The sequence below is a fragment of the Hemitrygon akajei genome, chromosome 9 (genome assembly GCF_048418815.1).
Source record: "Hemitrygon akajei chromosome 9, sHemAka1.3, whole genome shotgun sequence".
NCBI classification, from domain to species: domain Eukaryota; kingdom Metazoa; phylum Chordata; class Chondrichthyes; order Myliobatiformes; family Dasyatidae; genus Hemitrygon; species Hemitrygon akajei.
Window position 1 is genome coordinate 80,452,803 of NC_133132.1, and position 22,468 is coordinate 80,475,270.

A 22,468-nucleotide genomic window follows, 5' to 3' on the forward strand; every position below is an offset into this window, starting at 1 on the left:
AGGGAGTACAAAGCTTGTACAATATTTGCCTGTCAGAATAAAAGGTAACGATAACAGGTTTAGGGAACCTTGGTTTTCAAGAGATATTGAGGCCCTGGTTCAGAACTAAAAGGAGGTGCATAGCAGGTATAGGCAGGTAGGAACAAATGAGGTGCTTATGGAGTACAAGAAATGCAAGAGAACACTTAAGAAAGAAATCTGGAGGGCTGAAAGAAGGCATGAGGTTGCCCTAGCAGACAAGGTGAAGGACAATCCCAAGGGATATACAGATATGGTAAGAACTAAAAGATTACAAGAGACAAAATTTGTCCTCTGATAGGTCAGAATGGTTAACCATGTGTGGAGTTAAAAAGAGATGGGGGAGATCTTAAATGGAATTTTTTGCATCTGTATTTACTCAGGAGATGGACAAAGAGTCTATAGAAGTAATGCACAGCAGGAACAACTTCATGGACCCCATAAAGGTTTCAGAGAGGAGGTGTCCATTGTTGTTTGTCATCTACTGTATATCAATAACCTGGATGATGATGTGGTAAACTGCATCATCAAATTTGCAGATGACACCAAGATTGGGGTGTAGTGGACAGCGAGGAAGACTATTGTGGCTTGCAGCGAGATCTGGACCAGCTGGAAAAATGGGGTCAAAAAATGGCAGATGGAATTTAATGCAGCCAAGTGTGAGGCATTGAACTTCAGTAGGATCAACCAAGGTAGGTCTTACATTGAACAGTAGGGCACTGAGGAGTGTGTTAGAACAAAGGGATCTGGGAATACAGGTCCATAATTCATTGAACGTGGCGGCACAGGTAGAGAGGGTCATAAAGAAAGTTTTGGCATATTCATAACTCAAAGTATTGAGTAGAGGAGATGTGATGTTATGCTGACGTCGTACAAGACATTAAGGCCTAATTTGGAGTATTGTGCACAGTTTTGGTCACCTACCTACAGGAAAGATGTAGGAAAGAGTACAGAGGAAATTTACAAGGATGTTGTTGGTACTGGAGAACATGAGTTATAAGAGAAGATTGAATAGGTTAGGACTTCATTCCTTGGAATATTGAAGATTGAGGGAAGATTTGATAATAAAAAATTTATGAGGGGTATAGACATGGTAAATGCAAGCAGGCCTTTTTTCACTGACTACAACCAGAAGTCTTGGGTTAAGGGTGACAGGTGAAATGTTTAAGGGGAACATGAGGGGAATCTTCTTCAGGCGGATGGCTGTGAGTGTGTGGAATGAGCTGCCAGTGCAAGTGGTGCATGCGAGCTCAATTTCAACATTTAAGAGAAGTTTGCATAGTTACATGGATGGTAGAGGTGTGGAGGGCTATGGTCCTTGTGCAAGTTGATGGAAGAAGCAGTTTAAATGGTTCAAAGCAGACTAGATGGGCTGAAGGGCCTGTTTAACTGCTGTAATTTTCTATGTCTATGATCTGGCTTTGACAGATTATTCTGGAAGCTCATTCAGTAAGTGCAATTGCATTATTGTACTTCAATCATGCCGGTCGCATCAACACTTTTTGCATATCGACGGGGAAGCACACTGGGATCTGGTGATGTCTTTTACCTGCATCAGAAACACGCAACATGCCAACTGAACGGCTAGCAGTGAGACCTGATGACACAGGCAATCAGGCTCCACTCAACTGCTCTGATAACTTTCAGGACCTGAAACAGGATGAACCTGCAGCCATCTGAAAGTGCATACTGAAGGATTCCTGTTCAAGCTTGTCCCAGGCAATGCCCAACTTGTTTTTGTCTAGGAATTAAATCTCACTCTTCAATCTGAATTAGTCCCAGCAGCACAGAAGAATGAGGAGAGATCTTATTGAATTGACTTTATTACGTGCATCCTACGTTATATCTCCGTCTAAATATGCAATGTACAATTTATAGTAATTTATAATAAATAGTATGTACAACAATATAACATAGAAATACAAATGTGTCAGCATTAATTAATCAGTCTGCTGGCCTGGTAGAAAAAGTTGTCCTGGAGCCTGTTGGTCCTGGCTTTTTGTGCTGTGGTACTGTTTCCCAGCTGAAGGGTCTCCAATGATCCTTCGGGCCCTTTTTACACAGCTGGCTTTGTAAATGTCCTGAATAGTGGGAAGTTCACATTTACAGATGCACTGGGCTGTCCACACCACTCTCTGCAGTATCCTGCGATTGAGGGAAGTACAGTTCCCATACCAGACAGTGATGCAGCCAGTCAGGATGCCCTCAATTGTGCCCCTGTAGAAAGTTATTGGGATTTGAGAGCCCATACCAAACTTCTTCAACTGTCTGAGGTAAAAGAGGTGCTGTTGTGCCTTTTTCACCACACAACCAGTATGTACAGACCACATGAGATCTTTGATGTTTATGCCAAGGAATTTAAAAGCTGTTCACACTCTCAATCCCAGGTCCATTGATGCCAATAGGGGTTAGCCTGTGCCATTCCTTCTGTAATCCAAAATCAGCTCCTTTGTTTTTGTGACATTGAGGGAGAAGCTGTTTTCCTGACACCACTGTGTCAGAGTGATGACTTCTTGTCTGTGGGCTGCCTCATTATTGTTTGAGATTAGGCCAATCAGTATTGTCAGAAAATTTAATTAGCAGATTGGAGCTGTGGGTGATGACACAGTTATGAGTATACAGAGAGTAAAGGAGGGGGCTTAGGACACAGCCCTGAGGAGCACCTGTGTTGGTGGTCAGAGGTGAGGGAGCCCACTCGTACAACCTGCCGGCAATCTGACAGGACGTCCAGGATCCAGCTACATAAAGCAGGGTGAAGGCTGAGGTCTCTGGGCTTCTTGTCCAGCCTGGAGGGAATTATGGTGTTGAATGCTGAACTGTAGTCCAAGAACAGCATTCTCACATAAGCATCCCTCTTCTCCAGATGTGTAAGGTTGGTGTGTAGAGCTGTGGCTATTGTGTCATCTGTCAATCAGTTGTGTTGGTAGGCGAATTGTAGGGGATCCAGTGTGAGTGATAGTATGCTGCGGATGTAGTCCTTGACCAGCCTCTCAAAGCATTTGCTTATTATTGAGGTGAGAGCAACCTAATGCCAGTCATTCAGACATGCTACCTTGGTCTTTTTAGGTACAGGAACAAAGGTGGTAGTTGTTTTGGAGCAGGAGGGCACTCTACACTGGGAGAGGGAGAGATTAAAAATGTCTGTAAACACACCTGTCAGTTGTGCTGCGCACATCCTGAGTACTCATCCTGGGATGCTGCCTGGTCCTGCAGACTTGCGACTGTCCACTCATTGGAAACACCTATGTACTTAAGCCTCAGAGATGACCAAGCTGCAGATCGCATCAGCTGTAGGTCTCCTTAGGGGCTCAGTATTGGCAACATCACTGCAGCTATACAAAATTATGAGGGATATAATTTTGAATGTACACAGGCTTTTTCCCCTCAGGTTGTGAGAGACTAGAACTGGAGGTCATAAGTTTAGTGTAGGAGGTGAAATATTTAAGAGGAGTCTGAGGGGGGAGCATCTTCATTCAGTGGCGTGAGTGATGAATGAGCTGCCAGCAGAAGTGGCTAATGCAGATTTAATTGTAATATTTAAGAGAAGTTTGGATTGGTACATGGATGAAAACAAAATGGAGGGCTATTGTACATATACAGGTAGATGGGGCAAGGCAGAAAAAAATGCCCAGCATGGATCAGATGGGCTGAATAACTTACTTCTATCCTGTAGAATTCTACAACTCTATTTCTGGAATTGAAACTTTGGCCTTTGCTGATTACGTAGTCATGTTTATGTAACTTATTAATATCCTATCTCACACTAACTGTTAATCCATTATCATTAGCCTCATTGGTCTAATTAGGCCTTAATTTTTTTAACGTATTTACTCTTGTTTTCAAGGCCCTTCATGGTTTAAAACCTCCCTTTTTTAAAAAGTTCATTTCAATATTGAAACCACCAGCCGCAACCCACAGCCCCTGAAATATCTACAATATAATTCTAACCCAGGGTTCCCAACCTTTTTTATGCCTCGTACCCCTACTATCAACCGAGGGGTCTGTGGAGCCCAGGTTTGGAACCCTTGTTCTAACCTCTTGGACAACTATGAATTCAACTTCTCTACTTTAGTGGTCATGCCTTCAGTACTGGCATTAATTCCCTAACCCTCTGACTCTATCCATTTCTTCTTTAAGGAAGAAGCATAAAATGAAATTCCATGACCATGTTTTAAAATCACCTACCTCAATATCTCTTTATGTGTCACCATATCAATTTTTGGTTCATGAGGCAGTTTTGCCACAATAAGGTAATCAAATTAAGCAAGGTACAGTCATGGACAATGTGTAATTGCTTGATTTGAACATTACAAATCAAATACATTTGACAAGACATGATTTCCCATCTACTCAGAATGGCTCCAGTCTGGAATAGCCCAAGGGTAGCTCCACTTGTGTTGGAGCCCTTGTAGTGGCAAAAAAAATCCCAAATCAAAACCAAACAATTGCTGCCACCCTGCTGCTCCTGACGGAGTTGTTATTCTTGCATGATGCACCCTGAGTTCCAAAGAAATGACTGTTCCAAAGAATGAAATTCCTTATTTTGATCCTTTACTAGAAATTAGCAAACATACAATCTTAAAGCAATATCAAGTGGTCAGCTAAGATATGACCTCTGCTGGTGCCAAACAACAAACTGCCACAAAATAAGCAAGAATATGAAACTTACTCCCTTCACTTTTACCACGCCCCCCACTAATGTGACTAGTTACCAGAATAAACACACAACACAGAATACATGGCTCCCAAAGTCCCTATAGCAGAAGTGAGCCATCTGTTTTTATTTTGATAAGTTACAGTTATACTTCTTCCATGGTGCTCTCTCCCAATTTCCTTTAGTTGCTGAACTTGAACAAATACAAGAAAAACAATCTGAAAATCAGATCCTTTGCACACAAACCTTCAAAAGGGCTTAAAAGCAGCAACACAGCAGGGAAAGTTATCAAGTCTATGGATGCTGGCAAGTTAAATTAAACCCAACTGGCAAAGACAAACAGCAAAAGCCTTCACACATTCTGGATCAGAAGGGGGCCATCTGCTTAAAATGTACTTACTGCCAATTTGAATGATAGAGATAGTTGTCAAGGTCAACCTCTTCCTCATCATTTCTACCTTGTTTCCTTTGTATTTCCAACAACAGAAGTAGTTTCACCCATTACATTGCCCAAATGCACTCCTTCTTCATTTCACTGCCACTATATTCCCTGCCAACAACATATCCTTGATATTTAACTAGAGCACAATAGTGTACAAAGTACTGGGCTTGGCTGCCACCTGCTGTTCAGCATGATAACTGCTATGCCTGGACTCTTAAAACAACATGCCAGAGTTTCATTTTAGCAAAGAAACAGATAATTCAAGTGGTGTACTGCATTGTTTTACTTTTAAAGGGAATGAAGAGTACCAAGAGTGAGTTGGATTCCTGCTGCTCAGGATAGAAATTGGGGGTTTAAATGGTTTTGAAAACTCAGAGCTAAGCATAGTGGAGGAAGAGTTCAGGAGTTGGGATAGATTGGGTATCTGAGAAGAGCAATCCTAATGTCCAAAAACATTGACTCCTACTGAGACTTCAAATCTGTTAAACAAAATTGATGACTGACAGTAAGACACTGCAAATAATTTTAAAAATCTATTAAAATTTAATTATACTATTGGAATTGGTTTTAAAACTTTTTCAATGAATTAAGAAATAAAACTAATGTTGAAATAATTAACATTAAGCTGCACTAAATACTTATATACTATGTTCACTCTAAGCTGTGTGCACGCATGTTTTCAACCACAAAGGAAATTCATGTGTGCACAAAAGGTTAGTTACCTAAAATAATGTAGTAATTAATAATTACACTTATTGAAAATAATCTTTTAGCTAAATATTTCTGTTAACTAGTTAGTCGGTTCTTCAAATACCACAATGCACGTCACCTCACCTTTCCTGAAAATCTGGGGGGGTTTGTGATGCATGGAAAGAAGTCAAGTTAATCAGCGACATTGAAACTGATGAGAACAATCTACACGATGTCTTCTTGAAATTGCAGAGGCCTCTGAAAATGAAGCTGTTGCTTTCAGACCACTTAATGAAGTCAGATGGTTACCTAGACACTTCACATTGCAGGCAATAATAAGAAATTATGAGGCACTGATCACATACTTTGAAGAAGATCAGTCAGATGACTCTGTGGCTAAATACTGTCACAAGGTTTTAAGTGATGTCTTTGATGAACTGGCTGCACTGTGCAAGATTCTGCAAAAGAGTGGCCTGACACCCATTGATTCACTTCATTTTGTGCGAGGCAAAATTAACACGAAAGCAGTATCTGGGAGACAATGATTCATGGAGTGACAAAATTAAAGTTTTGCTAAGCCAACAACATGAAGAAAACGTCACAGTAGATACAAGTTCGCTGTTGACTTTTATAAACAGTCTTTGTGTTCATTTAGAAGAAAGGTTTCCTGAAGATGAGGTACAAGAATGGTCAGCTTTTGATTTCTCTGCAATTGCAGATTATGACTTCACATTTGGCAATGAACAAGTTAATGCCTTATGTCTAGAATATCATGATTTTCTAGCTGAAAATACTGTAATAGTTAGACAGTTTAATGATTTCAAATTTTCCGTGCAAGAAAAAATTAAATCCAAACTGATTTCAAGCTTTACTCAAATAAACAGTTTTGCGACCTTGCACAGTTGATGGACATTGGGGGAACCTTTCTTGCGTCTAGTGCGGACTGTGAGCGAGGTTTTAGCCTAATGAATCAACTCAAAAACAAGCTGAGAAACGGTTTAGGTGAATGTCATTTGGGTATGTTAACGAGAATCAAAAGCTATCAATTGGATGGAAGTTCTATTAGTCTAGATAGAGTTTACAAAGAATGGGTAAATACCAAAGACAGGAGAGAGAGTGACTTAAATATGTATGTTATTTTGTTGTTATTCTGTGCAGTTTTATGTCAAATATTTTGTAAACCTACATAAACTGTGCCACGTGTGCATTCAGTGCCCACGTACTTTTGTCACAGGAAAAAAATTTGCACAACATGAGATTTTTGCGCACACTGACTACTAAAGATTAGAGGGAACATTGCTTATACACATTTAAATTAACTCAAAAAAAAATGAAAACAAACCAAAATTCCTCCATCTCAGAGCTGTTCCTCTCCTTAAAGAGGATTGGAGTTGACAAACATGTCCCAGATTCTACTCCTGGGAAAATTCAAGGGTAGATTTCACAGTTGGATAAACTGCAGAAAGATGGAACCCTGTTGCTGGATTCTATTAGAAATGTCTGTCAGAACAAGATTGGCCAGGATCTCTCGGGGATATTGAAGGAATTAAAATGGGCATCTCAAAGGCTGGTGGTGAGCTGCAACTGCAGTTTGTGACAGTTCACGGAAGCCACTGAGATTCACGACAACCAGGACTGTTGTTCAGCTGAGCTGGAACCTATGTTATGGGCACCATGATGCATCAGGAAGGTGGGGTGGGGGTGGGGGGGGGGAGTACCTGAAAGCTTTGTTCCAAGGGGTAGTCACATCCCTTAGATTAAGTCAGCTGGGTATGACTGCAAGTACGGCAGTAATGGGGATTCTAAACATGGCATAATAAGATTCTCTGTTGCAGCTATATGGTTCCTGATGTCTGAGTGAGACTGCAGCACAGATTGATTCACTGATCACAACTCTAAAAGTACAAAGAGTCATTCAATCAAGTGAGTAGAAAAAAAGGAATACAATGCGGTTAAGAAGATGGGCACTGTCCTCTACAGCCACAAGCACGAATCTTCAAGACCACATTGTCTGCCCGATGCCAGGGGTGAAAACATCTTTGAGGTTAGTACGGAACTTGGAGCGGGATTGGAAAAATCCAGTTGCTGTTGCCCAAGTGAGAATCATCAACATAAACAGAACAAAGTAGATGGTTCTGTTGAAGGAGTATGAGCAGCTAGGGTCCAGATTAAGCAACAGACCGAGAGGCAACAATTTCTGGATTACTACTTGAACCCTCTGCAAACTGATGTCCGTTAATGCGATGAGAAAGTTACGTGCTCAGCTCAAAGTTTGGTGTAGGAGGAAGAAGTTTCAATTCATCAGACACTGGCAGCAGTACCAGTACTGGAGAAAGAGAAGGCTGGCCCATTGGGGTTTACCTGAATCAGGAAGGGAGCACTATCCTTGCAAATGTTTAACACAGGGCTGATAAAAAGGTTTTAAATTAAATAGTGTGTTTGCGGTGGGGGTAGAGAAATGCTCTAGCAAAGTCAAGTTTACAAAGTTACAGAGAAAGGACAAAATAGTTGGGGGTCACAAATATATCTAAATAAATGCATCTATCTGGTAGGTAAAATCCATTTAAAAAACATTTCCTTTCAATTAGAGTCAGAACAAGGAAAACCAAACAATACAAGGACACAATTAAAGCAGTTCACACAGAATTTATAGAAAGAAATGGGAATTAGTGGTGTAGGTAGAAATAATTGGGTCAAACCTAATGACTATTAGAGGGAATGAAAAATAACCTGCAGATGTTGTAAATCTGAAATTATAAAACCCTTTATCAGACATCTTTATCTCTGATCCAAGATGAAGGATTCTGTTAAAGGGTCCCAGATCAGAGATGTTATCTGTTTCTCTTTCTACAGATGCTGCCTGCCCTGCTGAGTGTTTCCAGCAATTTCTACCAAAACTACTGCAATCAGAACTAGATCAGCTTTTATAGATCAGGAAAACTGTTTGATATGACTTGAAATTTGTTGTTTTGCAAAGAGGGCATGTCTCGGACGCTGACAGTCCTTCATGATGAATGCCACCTTTTTGATGTACCGACTTAAACATGTTCTCAATGGTGGAACAGATTTTGCTGTAATGGAGCTGGTGGAATCTACAATTCTCTTCAACCTCTTTTGGGTCCTGCACATGGGAGGCTTCAGACCAGGTGGTGATGCAAGCAGTCAGAAAGCACTCCACTGTACATGTACAGAAATCTACAAGGGTCTTCGATGACATGCCAAATCTCCTCAAACTCCTAATGAAGTAGGAACACTGGTGTTTCCGCCATTGACCCCTCAATGAAGGCTGGTGTGTGCTCATTCAAATTCTCTTTCCTGAAGTCCACAATCAATTCTTTGATCTTGCTGATGTTGGATGTGAGTCTCTTGTTGTGACTACTACTCAACCAGCTGATCTACCTCACTCTTCTACACTTCCTTATTGCCGTCTGAGATTTTACCAACAATAGTGATAAAGAACAGTGATAAGCTGTGCTTAGTCAAAAACCAAGCTTAAGAATTAAGTATTCTAGGATATTTAACTTTTAGAAGAGATAAGACATAAACCAGTAATACACAGAAAAAATACTTTTCAGCCCAGTGTCTGTGCTAACTATGATGCCAATCCGAACTATTCTACCTGTATGTACATGTCATCTAGTCCTTCATCCCCTACCTGTTCATGCGTGCCTGTTTAAATATCTTTTAAATGTTGCTATTGTATCTGGTTCCACTACTTACCTGGCAACATATTCCAGGCATGAGCACTTGGTGTTAAAAAAAAATTGCCTCATTAATTTAATTCAGATTTTCCTTTTCTCACCTTAAAGCTATACCTTCTAGTAGTTGACATTTCCAGCCTGGGAAAAAAGATTGATTATCCACTCTATCCATATCTTTCAATTTTATATACTTCATCAGGTCATCCTCCAACCTCCAATGCTCCAGAGTAAACAATCAAATGTGTACAACCTCTCCCTATAGCTAACATGTTCCAGTCAGCAACACCCTTCTGCATGTTCTCTGAAGCTTCCACATCGTTCCTCTGATGTAGCATCTAGATCTGGACACATTACTCCAAATAGGCCTAAACAAATACAGCTATAACATGACTTCCCAACTTTTGTACTTGCAATGCCCTGGTTCACATCTTTACTGTTATGCTGTAGGTATTTCATATAGCAGCTCTGTAAGAGCTGTTTGTTCTGCTTTCAGCCTGTTTGGGTTATTGTTGAAGATAAGGGATGTTGTGGAATGTGTGACATCCAATTAGCGGGAGGCTTTTCTTGGTGAGGGACAATAAGGTTGGTCTTGGGCTTTTGTTCGAGAGGAGACACTGGGAGTTGTAGCACAAATCCACTAGTGACATTTGGAAGGTGGAGTGGGCTTTCACGTTGACCGAGGACCCAGCATGTGAGTGACAGAGAAGTTCAAGATGAGCTCCAACTTGTGCACATTTGACTGTTAAATTAGAATGGGCCCTTTTCTTTTTATTATTCTTTGCTAACCCTTCAGATAAGATTCATAAATATAATTCCTTTAATCATATGCAGTGTACTGTCTGTTATTTTGTGACATTAATTTGTAACAGGGTAGCAAATGACACAGCATCCACACAAACTGATGTTTGGGGTGGGATCCCGTGCACCTCAATCCCTAAAGTTTGGTGGGGCCAGAGGTTGTCTTCCCTAGACTTACACAGCCAAGAAAACTGGGGTGTTCCATACTCAACATCCTGACCATAAACCTTCTTTACTACCCTAAATATTGTATTGACACTTTCAGGGAGCTATGGATTTGCACCCCAAGATCCCTCCATACTTCAATGCTCTAAAACTTGGCTGCTATTTACTGTATACTTTCCCCTTAGATTTGATCTTCTGAAGCACAACTGCCACATTTGTCCAAATTTTAACTCTTTACCCTGCAGATGCTGCCTGACCCACTGAGAATCTCTTCCTTTTCTTATTTATTTTAGGTTTCCAATGTCTGCATTTTTCTTTTGTTTTTCCCCTTCAGTAGTTACCAGGGTAATGAGTGTGGAAAGCGGCAAAGTTTGTCAGAAGCAGACCCTAAAAGACCAGGGCAATGACTAGCCATGATGTGTCGAACAGATCCATCCTATATGCAGCTAAAAGCATAATATAAATGTAAATAAAGTTCTTCATTTCCTTTTGGTTTGTTCCATCAAAATTTCAGGATAGGCATAATCAACAAAATCACCATAGCTGGAGCTGTGAATATCTACTGACTATTCCTAAAGAACACTACTGGAAAACTAGCATAGTGCAGCACACAGGAAAGATGTGATTGTGCTGGAGAGGTTCATTGGGAATTGACAGGGACAGAGTGTTCCAAATTTGAAAAAAAGACTGGGTTTGTTTCCCTGGAGCAAATGAGTGAGCAGTGAAAGTAGAATTACAAAAAAAAAGCATCTATGAAGTATTTAGATGAGCATTTGAATGGCCAAGGAATTGAAAGGATTGGATCAAGTGCTGGAAAATGGAATTAGTACAGCTGAGTGCCCAATGATCGTGGTGCACCGAATGATTTGTTTCCATGCTTTACGACTCTATGAGAAGTTAAAAAACAATTTAAACTATTTGACTTTTTAAAAATCTTGAATGTGGGTCCTCCCCTTCTTTATTATGTAAATATGACAGCATTCCTTCATACAAGAACTTTGCTGACTTCTGGCACTAAACTGAATTCTTGAAAACTTCATTCTTATAAACTTCATTCTTACACACAAATACATCCATGATCTGTCACAGGATGGTTTTTTTTGTTTAATCTGTTAAAGGTTTATATTTGGAAAGCTCTGTCCAGTATGTAACTGTATTTTCAGTTCCTATTACCATACAAGGTTCCCATCAGACTCCAACTATGACAATTGATTTTGGATCCATTTGGATCCAACAACAGACTTGGAGTGAGTGGCTTTGTCATTGAAATGAATACAGGTTCTCTGTGGGAACAAAGAAGTAACATGGCAACTGATAATTATCCTCGTATAATGAAAAATGTGGTATGTAGGCTTCTGGGAGACCATTTGGTGGTGAGCGCTGACTTCATTACAATCATTATTGAAGCCTCATTAAAAAGGTCCCGACTTAGACCTATGAAACTCAGATACTTCTTTGTCACTAGCTCCTTTGTTTTTTTTTTGTGATTTTATCAATTTTACTCATAATCTTAGAAGAGGATGCACACATTACCAAATTGTATTCTAATCGTAATATAAAATAAAGCAAAACATGCAAGAGCTCATCAAATGTGTGTCTGTCATCTCTTGGGATTGTTTTTTTAATATGTTTCTAAAATTAACCGCTAGCTAGATAAAGCCTGAGAACTACAGCATCATGAACAGGGAGTACTGCCCAATCTCTCCTCTCTGGCTCTGCATCCAGTTCCCAAATACCTCACTGAAACACATAAGAATTAAGGGAAAAAAACATTGTGTGCTCAGTAGGTTTGGAAATTATTACACACAACTCTTGTTCAGGTCACGACATCTAACAGATTTTCAGCATAGAACATCTGTGCTCAACTCCCTGGCAGTTTTAAAGAACAAGAAATAAATCACAGTAAATCACAGGAAATCCACAATACATGAACTCCAATAGAGACAGAAGTACTGGAGAAACTCAGCAAGTCACATGGCCATCGCGGAGAGAGAAACATTTCAGGATTATGAGCCTTTGCCAGAATGTCTCCAGTGGGGTAGGAGGATGGTGCAGCACAGTTGCTTCTCGGTTGGATTCTGACCTGCAGTGCTGTACAACTGGAGATTTTACATTCTCTGCATGGCTGGATGGATTTCCTCCAAGTGCCCTGAGATCCTCCCACATCCCCCAAAGACATGCTGGTTGGTTACTTGGCTCCTGCACCTACCAATTTGTGAAGATTAATAGCAAAATATATACAGCCTGGAACATTGACTCTCTTTCTCTTCCCACAGTTGCAGCCTGACCTAACCTGCTGAGCAATTCCAGAATATTCTATTGCTTTAAATTTCCAGCATTAGCCATCTTGTCCACTTCCATCATATTCTCAACACTAGCTGACCTCCCTAGGCATTGACCAGAGTAAATGAACAACTTGTTTTCCTGAGCAATGCACACAAAATGCTGGAGGAACTCAGCATGTCCGGCGGAACCTATGGAATTGAATAAACTCTCTAGATCAAGGACTCCTTGGGGCTTTTGCTTTTGCCTGCACGGTTGGGAGGGTGGGGTGTGGTCAGTGCTTCTGCTGGTGTAGGTGCAGTGGGGAGGAGTAGTCAGTGCTTTTTCTGCTGCAGTGGAAAAAGGTCGGTAAGTGTGCATTAAAAAGGAACGCGTCACAGGAGTACTGGCATTTGAACAGCAGCAGATCAGAGATCAGCAGCAAGGGAAGGAGTAAGTCGTTCAGGTCAGTGAGTGTGCATTAAAAAGCAGTGCTTCACGGGAGTTTTGACGTTTGAACAGCAGAGAATCAGATAGCAAGTACAAATTAAAATAAGGCTGTGGCAAGCGAAACAGTCTTTGTCGGAGTGGACAGCGTTAGAGTGGGGATTTTGAGGCTTCAGTGAAGAGAAGCTTGAGTGAGAGAAGGACAAAAAGCTGTAGGCAGATTTTTTTCCCCAGTTTATTTATTTTTTCCTTCTTTATAATTGCACGGTTAGAGAAGTCAGGATGCCAGGCAGTATAGTTCATTGCTCCTCTTGCAGGATGTGGGAAGGCAGGGAGACCTCCCGTGTCCCCGACAACTTCGCCTGCAAGAAGTGCATCCAGCTGCAGCTTCAAGCACTCTGTATAATGAATTAGGATGTTGAGGCCCTGGTTAAGAAGAAAAAGGAGGTGTAAGCAGGTAGGAACAAAAGATGTACTTGAGGAGTGCAATAAATGCAGAAGAGCACTTAAGAAAGAAATCAGGACAGCTAAAAGAAGGCACGAGGATTGCAAGGGACACAACTGGTCCTCTGGAAGATCATAATAGTAATCTATTTATGGAGCCAACAGAGATGAGGGAGATCTTAAATGGATTTTTTACTTGGGAGACAGACAGAGTCTATAGAAGTGAGGCAAAACAGCAGCAAGGTCATGGAACCCATACAGATTTCAGAGGAGATGTTTGCTGTCTTGAGGCAAATCAGGGTGGACAAATTCCCTAGGGCCTGTAACAGGTTGTTCCCTCCAATCCTGGTAGGCAAGCACAGAAAGTGCAGGGGCCCAAGCAGAGATATTTAAATCATCCTCAGTGACAGGTGAGGTACCAGAGGATTGGAGGATAGCTAATGTTGTTCTGTAGTTTCAGAAGGGCACTAAGAATAAGCCAGGAAATTATTGGCTGGTGTGCCTGACATCAGTAGTCAGAAAGTTATCAGAAGGTGTTCTGAGAGACCAAATATATGAGTATTTGGATACACTGGGATTGATTATGGGACAGTCAGCATGGCATTGTGCATGGTAGGTCATGTCTAATTAATCTTATAGAATTTTTCGAGGATGATACCAGGGAAGTTGATTTGCTTAGTTTTTGTGTTTGAGACATTTCACTCGGTTGTACTTTTTGTCTGCTTTGCACACTCTCTCTATGTGACCTTGTCTGTGACACTTGCTGTAGACTTTTTTTTTGAACCAACAATCATTTGCAATTTGCAATATTTCTACATCTTTGACAGACAGGGAGAAGTTTTCAAAGATTGACTAGTCACAAGCCAATCTGCAAATGGAGATTGAGGAGTCAAGCAGGAAGTTCCTCACAAACGACACTCACAAGGGACTGTTCCAGTATAATAATTTCATTTTTGGCGTCACTATGCTCCAGCAATTTGGCAAAGACCAGTAAACCAGGTGGTGCAAGATATCCCAGAACCTTGGTGACATCTCATGACTGGCAAAAATGTTGAAGAGCACCTCCAAAACCTTGGTAAATTGCTTACCAGGCTGAGTGAGTATGGTCAGTGCACAAAGAGAGAGAAATGTGTGCTTTTCAAGAATGCGATCTCATATTGTGGACATGTACATAAGTCACAAGGGAAGACTGAAACAGTGATGCATGCACCCAAACTGGAAAATATGTCACAACTCAGGTCATTCTTGGGCCTTGTAAAAATCTGCACAAAGGACATCTGGGTACAGTCAAGGTGAAGAGTCTCGTCCAAAGCTATGTGTAGTGGCCAGGAATTGATAAACAGATGGAAGACTTGGCTAAAAGCTGTTTGGAATGCCAAAAAGTTCAAAATGCACCCCACCAAGCACTGTTACACCAGTGGGAGTGGCCATTGTCACCATGGCTAAGAGTACACATTGACTTTGCTAAGCCAGTCAATCAGATTTCTGATTGATGTGGATGCATATTCAAAGTGGCCAGAGGTCATACCAATGAAGTCAATCACCTCAGCCAAGACTGTCTCTACTCTGAGGACTAACTTCACCAGAAACAGTTTATCAGAACAAATTATGAGTGACAACGGACCACAATACACATCAGAAGGATTCTGACTCTGTATGAAGAACAACAGTCCTGGTTGTTGTGAATCTCAGTGGCATCAGACATTTTTCAAACCACCCAGCAACAAATGGGTTAGCTAAAAGGTCCATTAAAGCGATGGACAAGAAAGATATTTTTGTACAGTACAAAGTAAACAACTTCCTTTTTGTGTATCGGAACTCTGTTCATGTGACGACAAATCAAACATATGCAATCCTGTTCATGAGCAGGCCCCTGAGATCTCGCGTATATCACCAGGAACCAGACCTCTGGAGAGGAGTGCAGAATAAACAGTTCAGACAGTTGCCAAGTGAAGCAGCAAGGAGCTTCATGATTGGACAGGAAGTCTCAGTGTGTGATTACTGAGAAGACAAGTGGACACCTGGCAGGATAGCTACAAGAACTGGAGCACTGATGTACACAGTGGACGTTGGAGATCAGACTTGGAAATGTCATATGGACCAGATACTGGATGCTCAACCGAAGAATACACCCGAGTCAATTGCATCCAACAAGATGGTCATATTACAGTCATGGGACTTACCTCTCAGTGATGGTCATGTCACTGATAGCAACATGACATGGAAAACCCTGAACATTGTCTTAGACACCTACCAAACCCAATGTCATTCCACAAGTCCAGAGGCACTACGAGAAAGTTATCGTTGACAAGACGTCTACCAAACCTGATGCTACTCCACAGGTCCAGAAGCACTATCCTGAATGAAACGGAGTGGCATCCAAAGACTGAACCTTTAGAACTGTGAGCAACACACACAAAATGCTGGAGGAACTCAGTATGCCATGTAGCATGGATGGAAAAAAGTACAGTTGATGTTTCAGTTCCTCCAACATTTTATGTGTGTTGCTTGAATTTCCAGCATCTGCAAATTTTCTTACTTTAGAACTGTGAAGTTAGTTATGAACTGTTATTGTAAAAGCATTTTTATTTGGAATATGGGTTGTGAAAGGGAAATTTAATGTTTTGTACATATAACATTTTATATTGCATTAATCTAAAGAGAGAGGGAGTGTAATGTATGGATCTATTTTCTTTAGAGCAATGACCTCCCCCCCCCCCTTAGTATTACAGATGATCTGTTGCCTGTGCACGTGCATTGATCTGGTGTCTATGCATGTGCATTTCTCTCTATCACTTCTAAAACCTTCTCCTGCGTGCAAGCTTTTAATTAATTGATATGTAATTGTGCAACAGGAACTACCTTGATGCCCCACTTGCAGTGCTAGAGGTGTTTGGATCACTGCATGACAGGATGGGAAGAGTAAAACAGCAGAGAGTTGCCTCTCCTCCAATTGCATTGAAAGGTGCCACAAGAAGGAGAGAGTGTGTGCAATGGAGATAGAAGGGAGAACCATAGGATGATGGGCAGAATGCTAAGGGTAAAGAGAGGGTTGTTAGGCAGTGAGTACTCATTGAAGATGGCAAGAATCAAAGGTGGTAATCCAATGCATGAGGAGGCGAATAGGATGAAAGTGGCAGAAAAGAGAACTCATTTGCACCAATCTGTAAAATATTGCTCCCTATCCCAGAGATCCCTTCACATCTCACAACTCTGTAAAACTAAAGTTTTTCACAGTTCTGAGAAAATGCCATTGACCATAAAAGCTTGTTGCTATCTTCATGGATACTCCCTGAACTGCTCAGTGTTTACTGGTTTCATTGCGATCTGCAATGAAGTTTTATTGCCTTGGAATGTAAAAGCTGCCAGAAAATTAATAGTGACAACCAGGAGGATACAGCAATCTATAAATTTGAAAGGCTGGAAATATCAAGGATGGCGTAAGTCCAAATATCACAAAGCTCAGTGACTGAAGAAAAAAATAAAGCCAATGAGTTGAGATGAATGCTGGCCCACTCAGTTTGGAGCTTTAACCTCCCTATACCATTTCACCAAAAAATATGTTCATTGGTGTAGCATGAAAATTACAAATTAAAGGTCACCAGATAGAAAACAGAAGGAAATAAAGAGGAATCTTGTGGAGAAATATAGTTGTAGAGCTCAGAATCAGAACCAAGTTTAATATCAGGTGAAATTTGTTGTTTTGTGGTAGCAATACATTACAAGACATAATAATAAAATTAAAGAAATACATATATAAAAATTAATTTAAGTAGTGTAAAGAGAGAGCAAAAAATTAAAACAAAATTAGAGAGGGAATTTACATGAGTTAATTGTCCATTCAGAAATCTGATGGCAGAAGAAGCTGTTCCTAAAACACTGAGTATGTGTCTTTCAACTCCTACACCTCCTCCTTGAAGGTAGCAACGAGAAGAGGGCATGTCCTGGGTGATGGGGGTCTTTAATGATGGATACTGTCTATTGAGGAATCACTTTTTAAAGATGTCCTTGTTGCTGAGGCATCAAGTGCCCATGATGGAGCTGACTGAATGTGCAACTTACTGCAGCTTTTTCTGATCTGTGTATTGGTCCCTGCACACCAGATAGTGATGCAACCAGTTTGAATACTCTCCATGGACTATTTGTAGAAATTTGCAAGAGGCTTTGGTGACATACTAAGAGTCCTCAAACTCCTAATGAAACACAGCCACTTTTGTGCCTCATTTGTAATTGCATCAATATGTTGTTGGGCTTGGGATAGATCTTCAGAGATGTTGACACCCACAAACTGATCCCTCAATAAGGACTGGAGTGCTTTCCCTCAATTTCCTCTTCCTAAAGTCTATAATCCTTGTCTTACTAGCATTAAGTGCAAGGTTGTTGTTACAACACTACTGAACCAGCTGATCTATCTCACTCCTGTATGCCTCCTCATTGCCATCAGAAATTCTGCAACAATAGTCATGTCATTGCGTGGCCAAGTGGTCGAGGTTTTGGGCTGGTAATCTGAGGGTCATTAGTTCGAGCCTCAGCCAAGGCAGTATGCGTGCCCTTGAGCAAGGCACCTAACCACACACTACACCTGCACGTTTATAGCCGAGTGGTGGTGGTTGGTGCAGTATGGACAAGACATCGGCAAATTTATAAATGGCATTTGAGCTGCACCTAGCCACAGAGTCGTGTGTGCAGAGAGAGTAAAGGGCTTAGCCTGGATCCTTAATATGCACCACTGTTGACTATCAGCAGGAAAGAGTAGAGGCAGAAGACTAATTGGATAATTCTTTCAAAAAGAAACCAAATGACCTCCTTTTGCAATGTGCATCCTACGTTAGATTAAATACTAATTGAATGTTTATTTTAAATTCAGCAATTTCTGTAATAGGTTTCCCCCATTTTGCTAACACAACTTCAGTATATTACACAACAGCCTCAGGCATAGGCATACATGAGAAAGGAATGAAGACAACAAAATATCAGAAATGAAAAAGCAAAGCAATACAAATATCTCACCACCCACCAAGATTTTTGAATCATACTGTACAGATTTTAAAAAAGTGACTGCAATTTTATTTAATATGTTGTAGTTGGTAAAAGCGCACCCATCTACTTACTCCACAATATGCATCATTGTTAAATATCTGAGGTGGGAGTGGGTTTCCTTTCGCAGGCTGCTTCTCCTGAGGAATGTTGTGGTACATCCAGAGTCTCTGATCTTCCAACATTGTTATGTCAATCTCTTCAAATTCAATCTTGTTAGACTCCAAGAATCCCACTATGTCTTGTTGCCGCTTCTTGATCTGAAAGGAAACCAGAACTCCATTACAATTACTGATGATACAGCTGTATAAAACCTAGGCGTGGTTGCACTGGGAACACTGACCAGCCTTGTTCATCATAGTGCAGGGAGCTAGAAAAGGTATAGAAAGGGTTCACAAGGTGAAGGAAGCTGGTAACCTTAGGTTTGTAAAATCATGAGAGGATAAATAAGATTAATTGTCACAGCCTTTTTTCCTTGGGGTCTAGGTCTATGATGAGGAAAAAAAAGATTGGGGGGGAGAGATTAAAGAGGGAACCTAAATGGCCATTTTGTCTACATAAAAAGGATGGGCATATGGAGTGAGCTGTGAGAGGAATTGGAAGATGTGGGTGCAATTACGATGCTTAAAAGATAATTGGACAGAGAGGATAGACGTAGAGCAATGTTTCGCAAAGTAGGCAATAATGATCCCCCCCCCCCCCGGGCAGTGGGAATTAATAAAGAGGTAAAGAAAAAAAATAGGCAGGGACAGGGATACTCAGTTGCAACAGGGCAGCTGAGGGATTACAGGTTTAATTTAAGAAATGAATTACTTATTATAAGAATTTGATACTCAGTGGCTCTTAACTGATTACAATGATTACTTCATCTCCTGCTAACCACCGTTCTCTTAGATTTTGCTTGAAGCACATTATAATTGCTGAAAAGCAATGTGACACTTCTATACTTGGCATAGCATGACAAATTTGGACTGAAGAAATTGTGTTATTTCTGGGCCCAGCATACACTATTATTGCTCACTACTGTAGTGCGGTGTTAGCTAGTACAATTCCCATTCACTAATCACGCAGTGAAGCAATTCCTGTGAATTAGGATGTGATCAATGTGGTAAAGTTTATAATCTGCCTTTTCGAATGGTCTTGACCACATTTCTCTAGACCAAGGCCCAACTGAGGTATCGCTGCCCCTCCTTATGTACCCTTAGGCAGAGAGTCAGGTTTTGCCTGAGTTATGATTTTGCCATAAACTTTCTCATTTATTGATATCCAGTGCTTGAGGCTGTTCTTAAGCCATAGGCAATTAACCATGGTTGTTAGTCTATGACAAAAATTGCAGAAGCAGACCAAATGAAAAAGAAGTGTTGACAATATGGTGCGGAATATCTGAAATATGAATTTATACCAGCATCAAGCAACCAATGGTAGCCAAAGTGTCTGTTGTGTGAAACAGAGCAATGAAACCATTCAGGCTCCTTGAATATTTGAAGGGAATAAGAACCTGGCTTACTTTCCTGAAAGTTTTCACAAAGTGAAGAAATAGAAAACACTTCAAATCCTATCCGGCAGCACTTCCCAACAACACAACGAAGATTTGTGTGCTTCCTACATTTCATTGATCATTGCCAAACCTGGAAAGCCCCATACAATTGGAGAACAATTGATTCTGCCAGCAGTAAGGAAGGTTTTGAGTATAGATTTGCATAAGAACCAGATAATTAAGTTAATAAAAAATTAAAGTGATTCTGCACAACACTGTTCAGATGATTAGATGAGATGTCTGAGAATGTGGAAGATACACTGTGCAAAATACCTAGGACAACAGAATTTACTCTGCAGTTGGATGAATCAACTTTGCCAGGTAACAAATCTTTGCTTCTTGGTTATTGTTGTTTTATCAAAGATGAAAGAATAGTTCAAGAGGTGTTATTTGCAAGAGAACTAAAAACAGATACAAAGGGGAGTCAATATTTGAGGTCAGTGATCAATATTCCAAAGGGAAGAACATTCCTCCCACCAACATTCTTGCTTTTGCAACAGATGGAGGACCATCAATGATGGAACACCACCATGGGGTTACTAATTTGGAAAAAAACCTGTACCTAGCATATTTACCATTCTCTGAATAAATCACAGACAACATATTGTTTCAAAAAAAAACTATGTGATCAGCTGTACAAATCATTAAATGCTGTTATCACAGCGGTAAATAAAATTAAATCCCACGCTCTGAATTCTTGACTATTTTGAGAGCTTTGTATTGAAAACAAATAACAGTTCGAATGCTTGCTGTTGCACACAGAAATCAGACAGCTCTCAAAAGGAAACTCCCCGAGATGCTTTTCTGCACCTTTGGAAACGGATACAATTCTTTGAAAACTCGTATGATTAATTTAGTAATCAACTCAAGAGTATTAGGCATAACATTGTTTATTTGTCAGAATCACTTGCAAAGTTTAATGAAATCAATCTTCAATTGCAAGGAAATGATGTGAATTTTATCAAAGTCAAATCAGTCGACTCCACATTTCTGTCCAAGTATAAATTGGGCCTTATAATCTTTTCCAGTTTCTGAGCCTCCCCAAGTTGGAAAAGAAAGAAAGAATACCAGATGGTGATCTTCAAGTAAGCTTTCCCCACCTGAGTGAGCCACACAAAGACATGCCAGAGAGATTTCAGGAACTTCTCTTGATCCAAATTCCAAATCAGGGAATAAATTCATTGTTGAATACTTGTAATGAGGAATTAACAGGAAGGATGGATGAAGAACTCATCTCTCTACAAAATGACTCTGAACTGAAGCCAAGGTTAAAAGAAAATTGCATCAAGACCTTTGATTGCAGAAAGAAACCTCTGAACACTATCCTTCACTGTGGTATTTTTTTTTGCCTTTCCAACATAGTATTCAGCAGTCACCCAACTTCTTTCAAGGCAACTAAACAGACTGCAAATTGCTGAACATGGGGATCTGATACTCCTTCTGAGTGGCATTCAGCCTAAGCAAATAAGTTCCTAGGCAATTACAAATAAGGCACAAAAGCAATGATACTTTATTAGGAGTTTGAGGAGCCTTGGTATGTCACCAATGACTCCTGCAAATTTCTACAGATGTACCAAGGAGATCGTTCCTACTGGTTGCATCACCATCTGGTATAGAGGAGCCACTGCACAGGATCGGAAAAAGCTGCAGAGTTGCAAAATGAGCCAACTCCATCATTGGCATTAGCCTCCCCAGCATCAAGGACATCTTCAAAAGGCGACACCTTAAAAAGATTGTATCCATCATCGAGGACCTCAATCACCCAAGACACACCCTCTTTTCATTGCTACCATCAAGGTGGTGGTAAAGGAGCCTGAAGACACACACATTTCAGGAATGGCTTCTTCCCTTCCACTATCAGATTTCTGAATGGACAATGAACCCATAAACATTACCTCTTTTTTTTTTTTGCTCTCTATTTGCATTACTTATTTAATTTAATTTTTAAAAATATACTTATTGAAATTTAGAGTTTTTTATTATTATTATTATGTATTGCAATGTACTGCTGCTACATAACAATAAATTTCACAACAAATGCCAGTGATATTAAACACGATTCTGATTCCAATTGCAGATACTGAAATCTGGAGCATCAAACAATCTGCTGCAGGACATCAGCAGATAGAACAGCATCTGTGGAGGTGAAAAAAATTAAATTGTAATACCATTAGAAGTAGGAGCAGAATTCAGCCATTTAGCCCATCAAGTCTGCTCCACCATTCCAACATGGTTGATTCCCAGATTCGACTCAACCACATATACTGCCTTCT

General features: G+C 40.4%; 1 protein-coding gene across 2 annotated transcripts in view; it reads right to left on the reverse strand.

Annotated features, from left to right (window-relative positions):
* The window catches only part of sh3bgrl2 (SH3 domain binding glutamate-rich protein like 2), a 108,721-nt gene that overhangs the window by 39,833 nt on the left and 46,420 nt on the right, over positions 1-22,468 (reverse strand). For both annotated transcript variants that reach the window (XR_012100258.1, XM_073056435.1), the window contains exon 2: positions 18,733-18,918. Coding sequence is in view for 1 of the 2 variants with exons in the window: in XM_073056435.1 (XP_072912536.1) it covers positions 18,733-18,918 (186 nt within the window). In the remaining variant the exon portion in view is untranslated. The remainder of the gene's footprint in view (positions 1-18,732; positions 18,919-22,468) is intronic.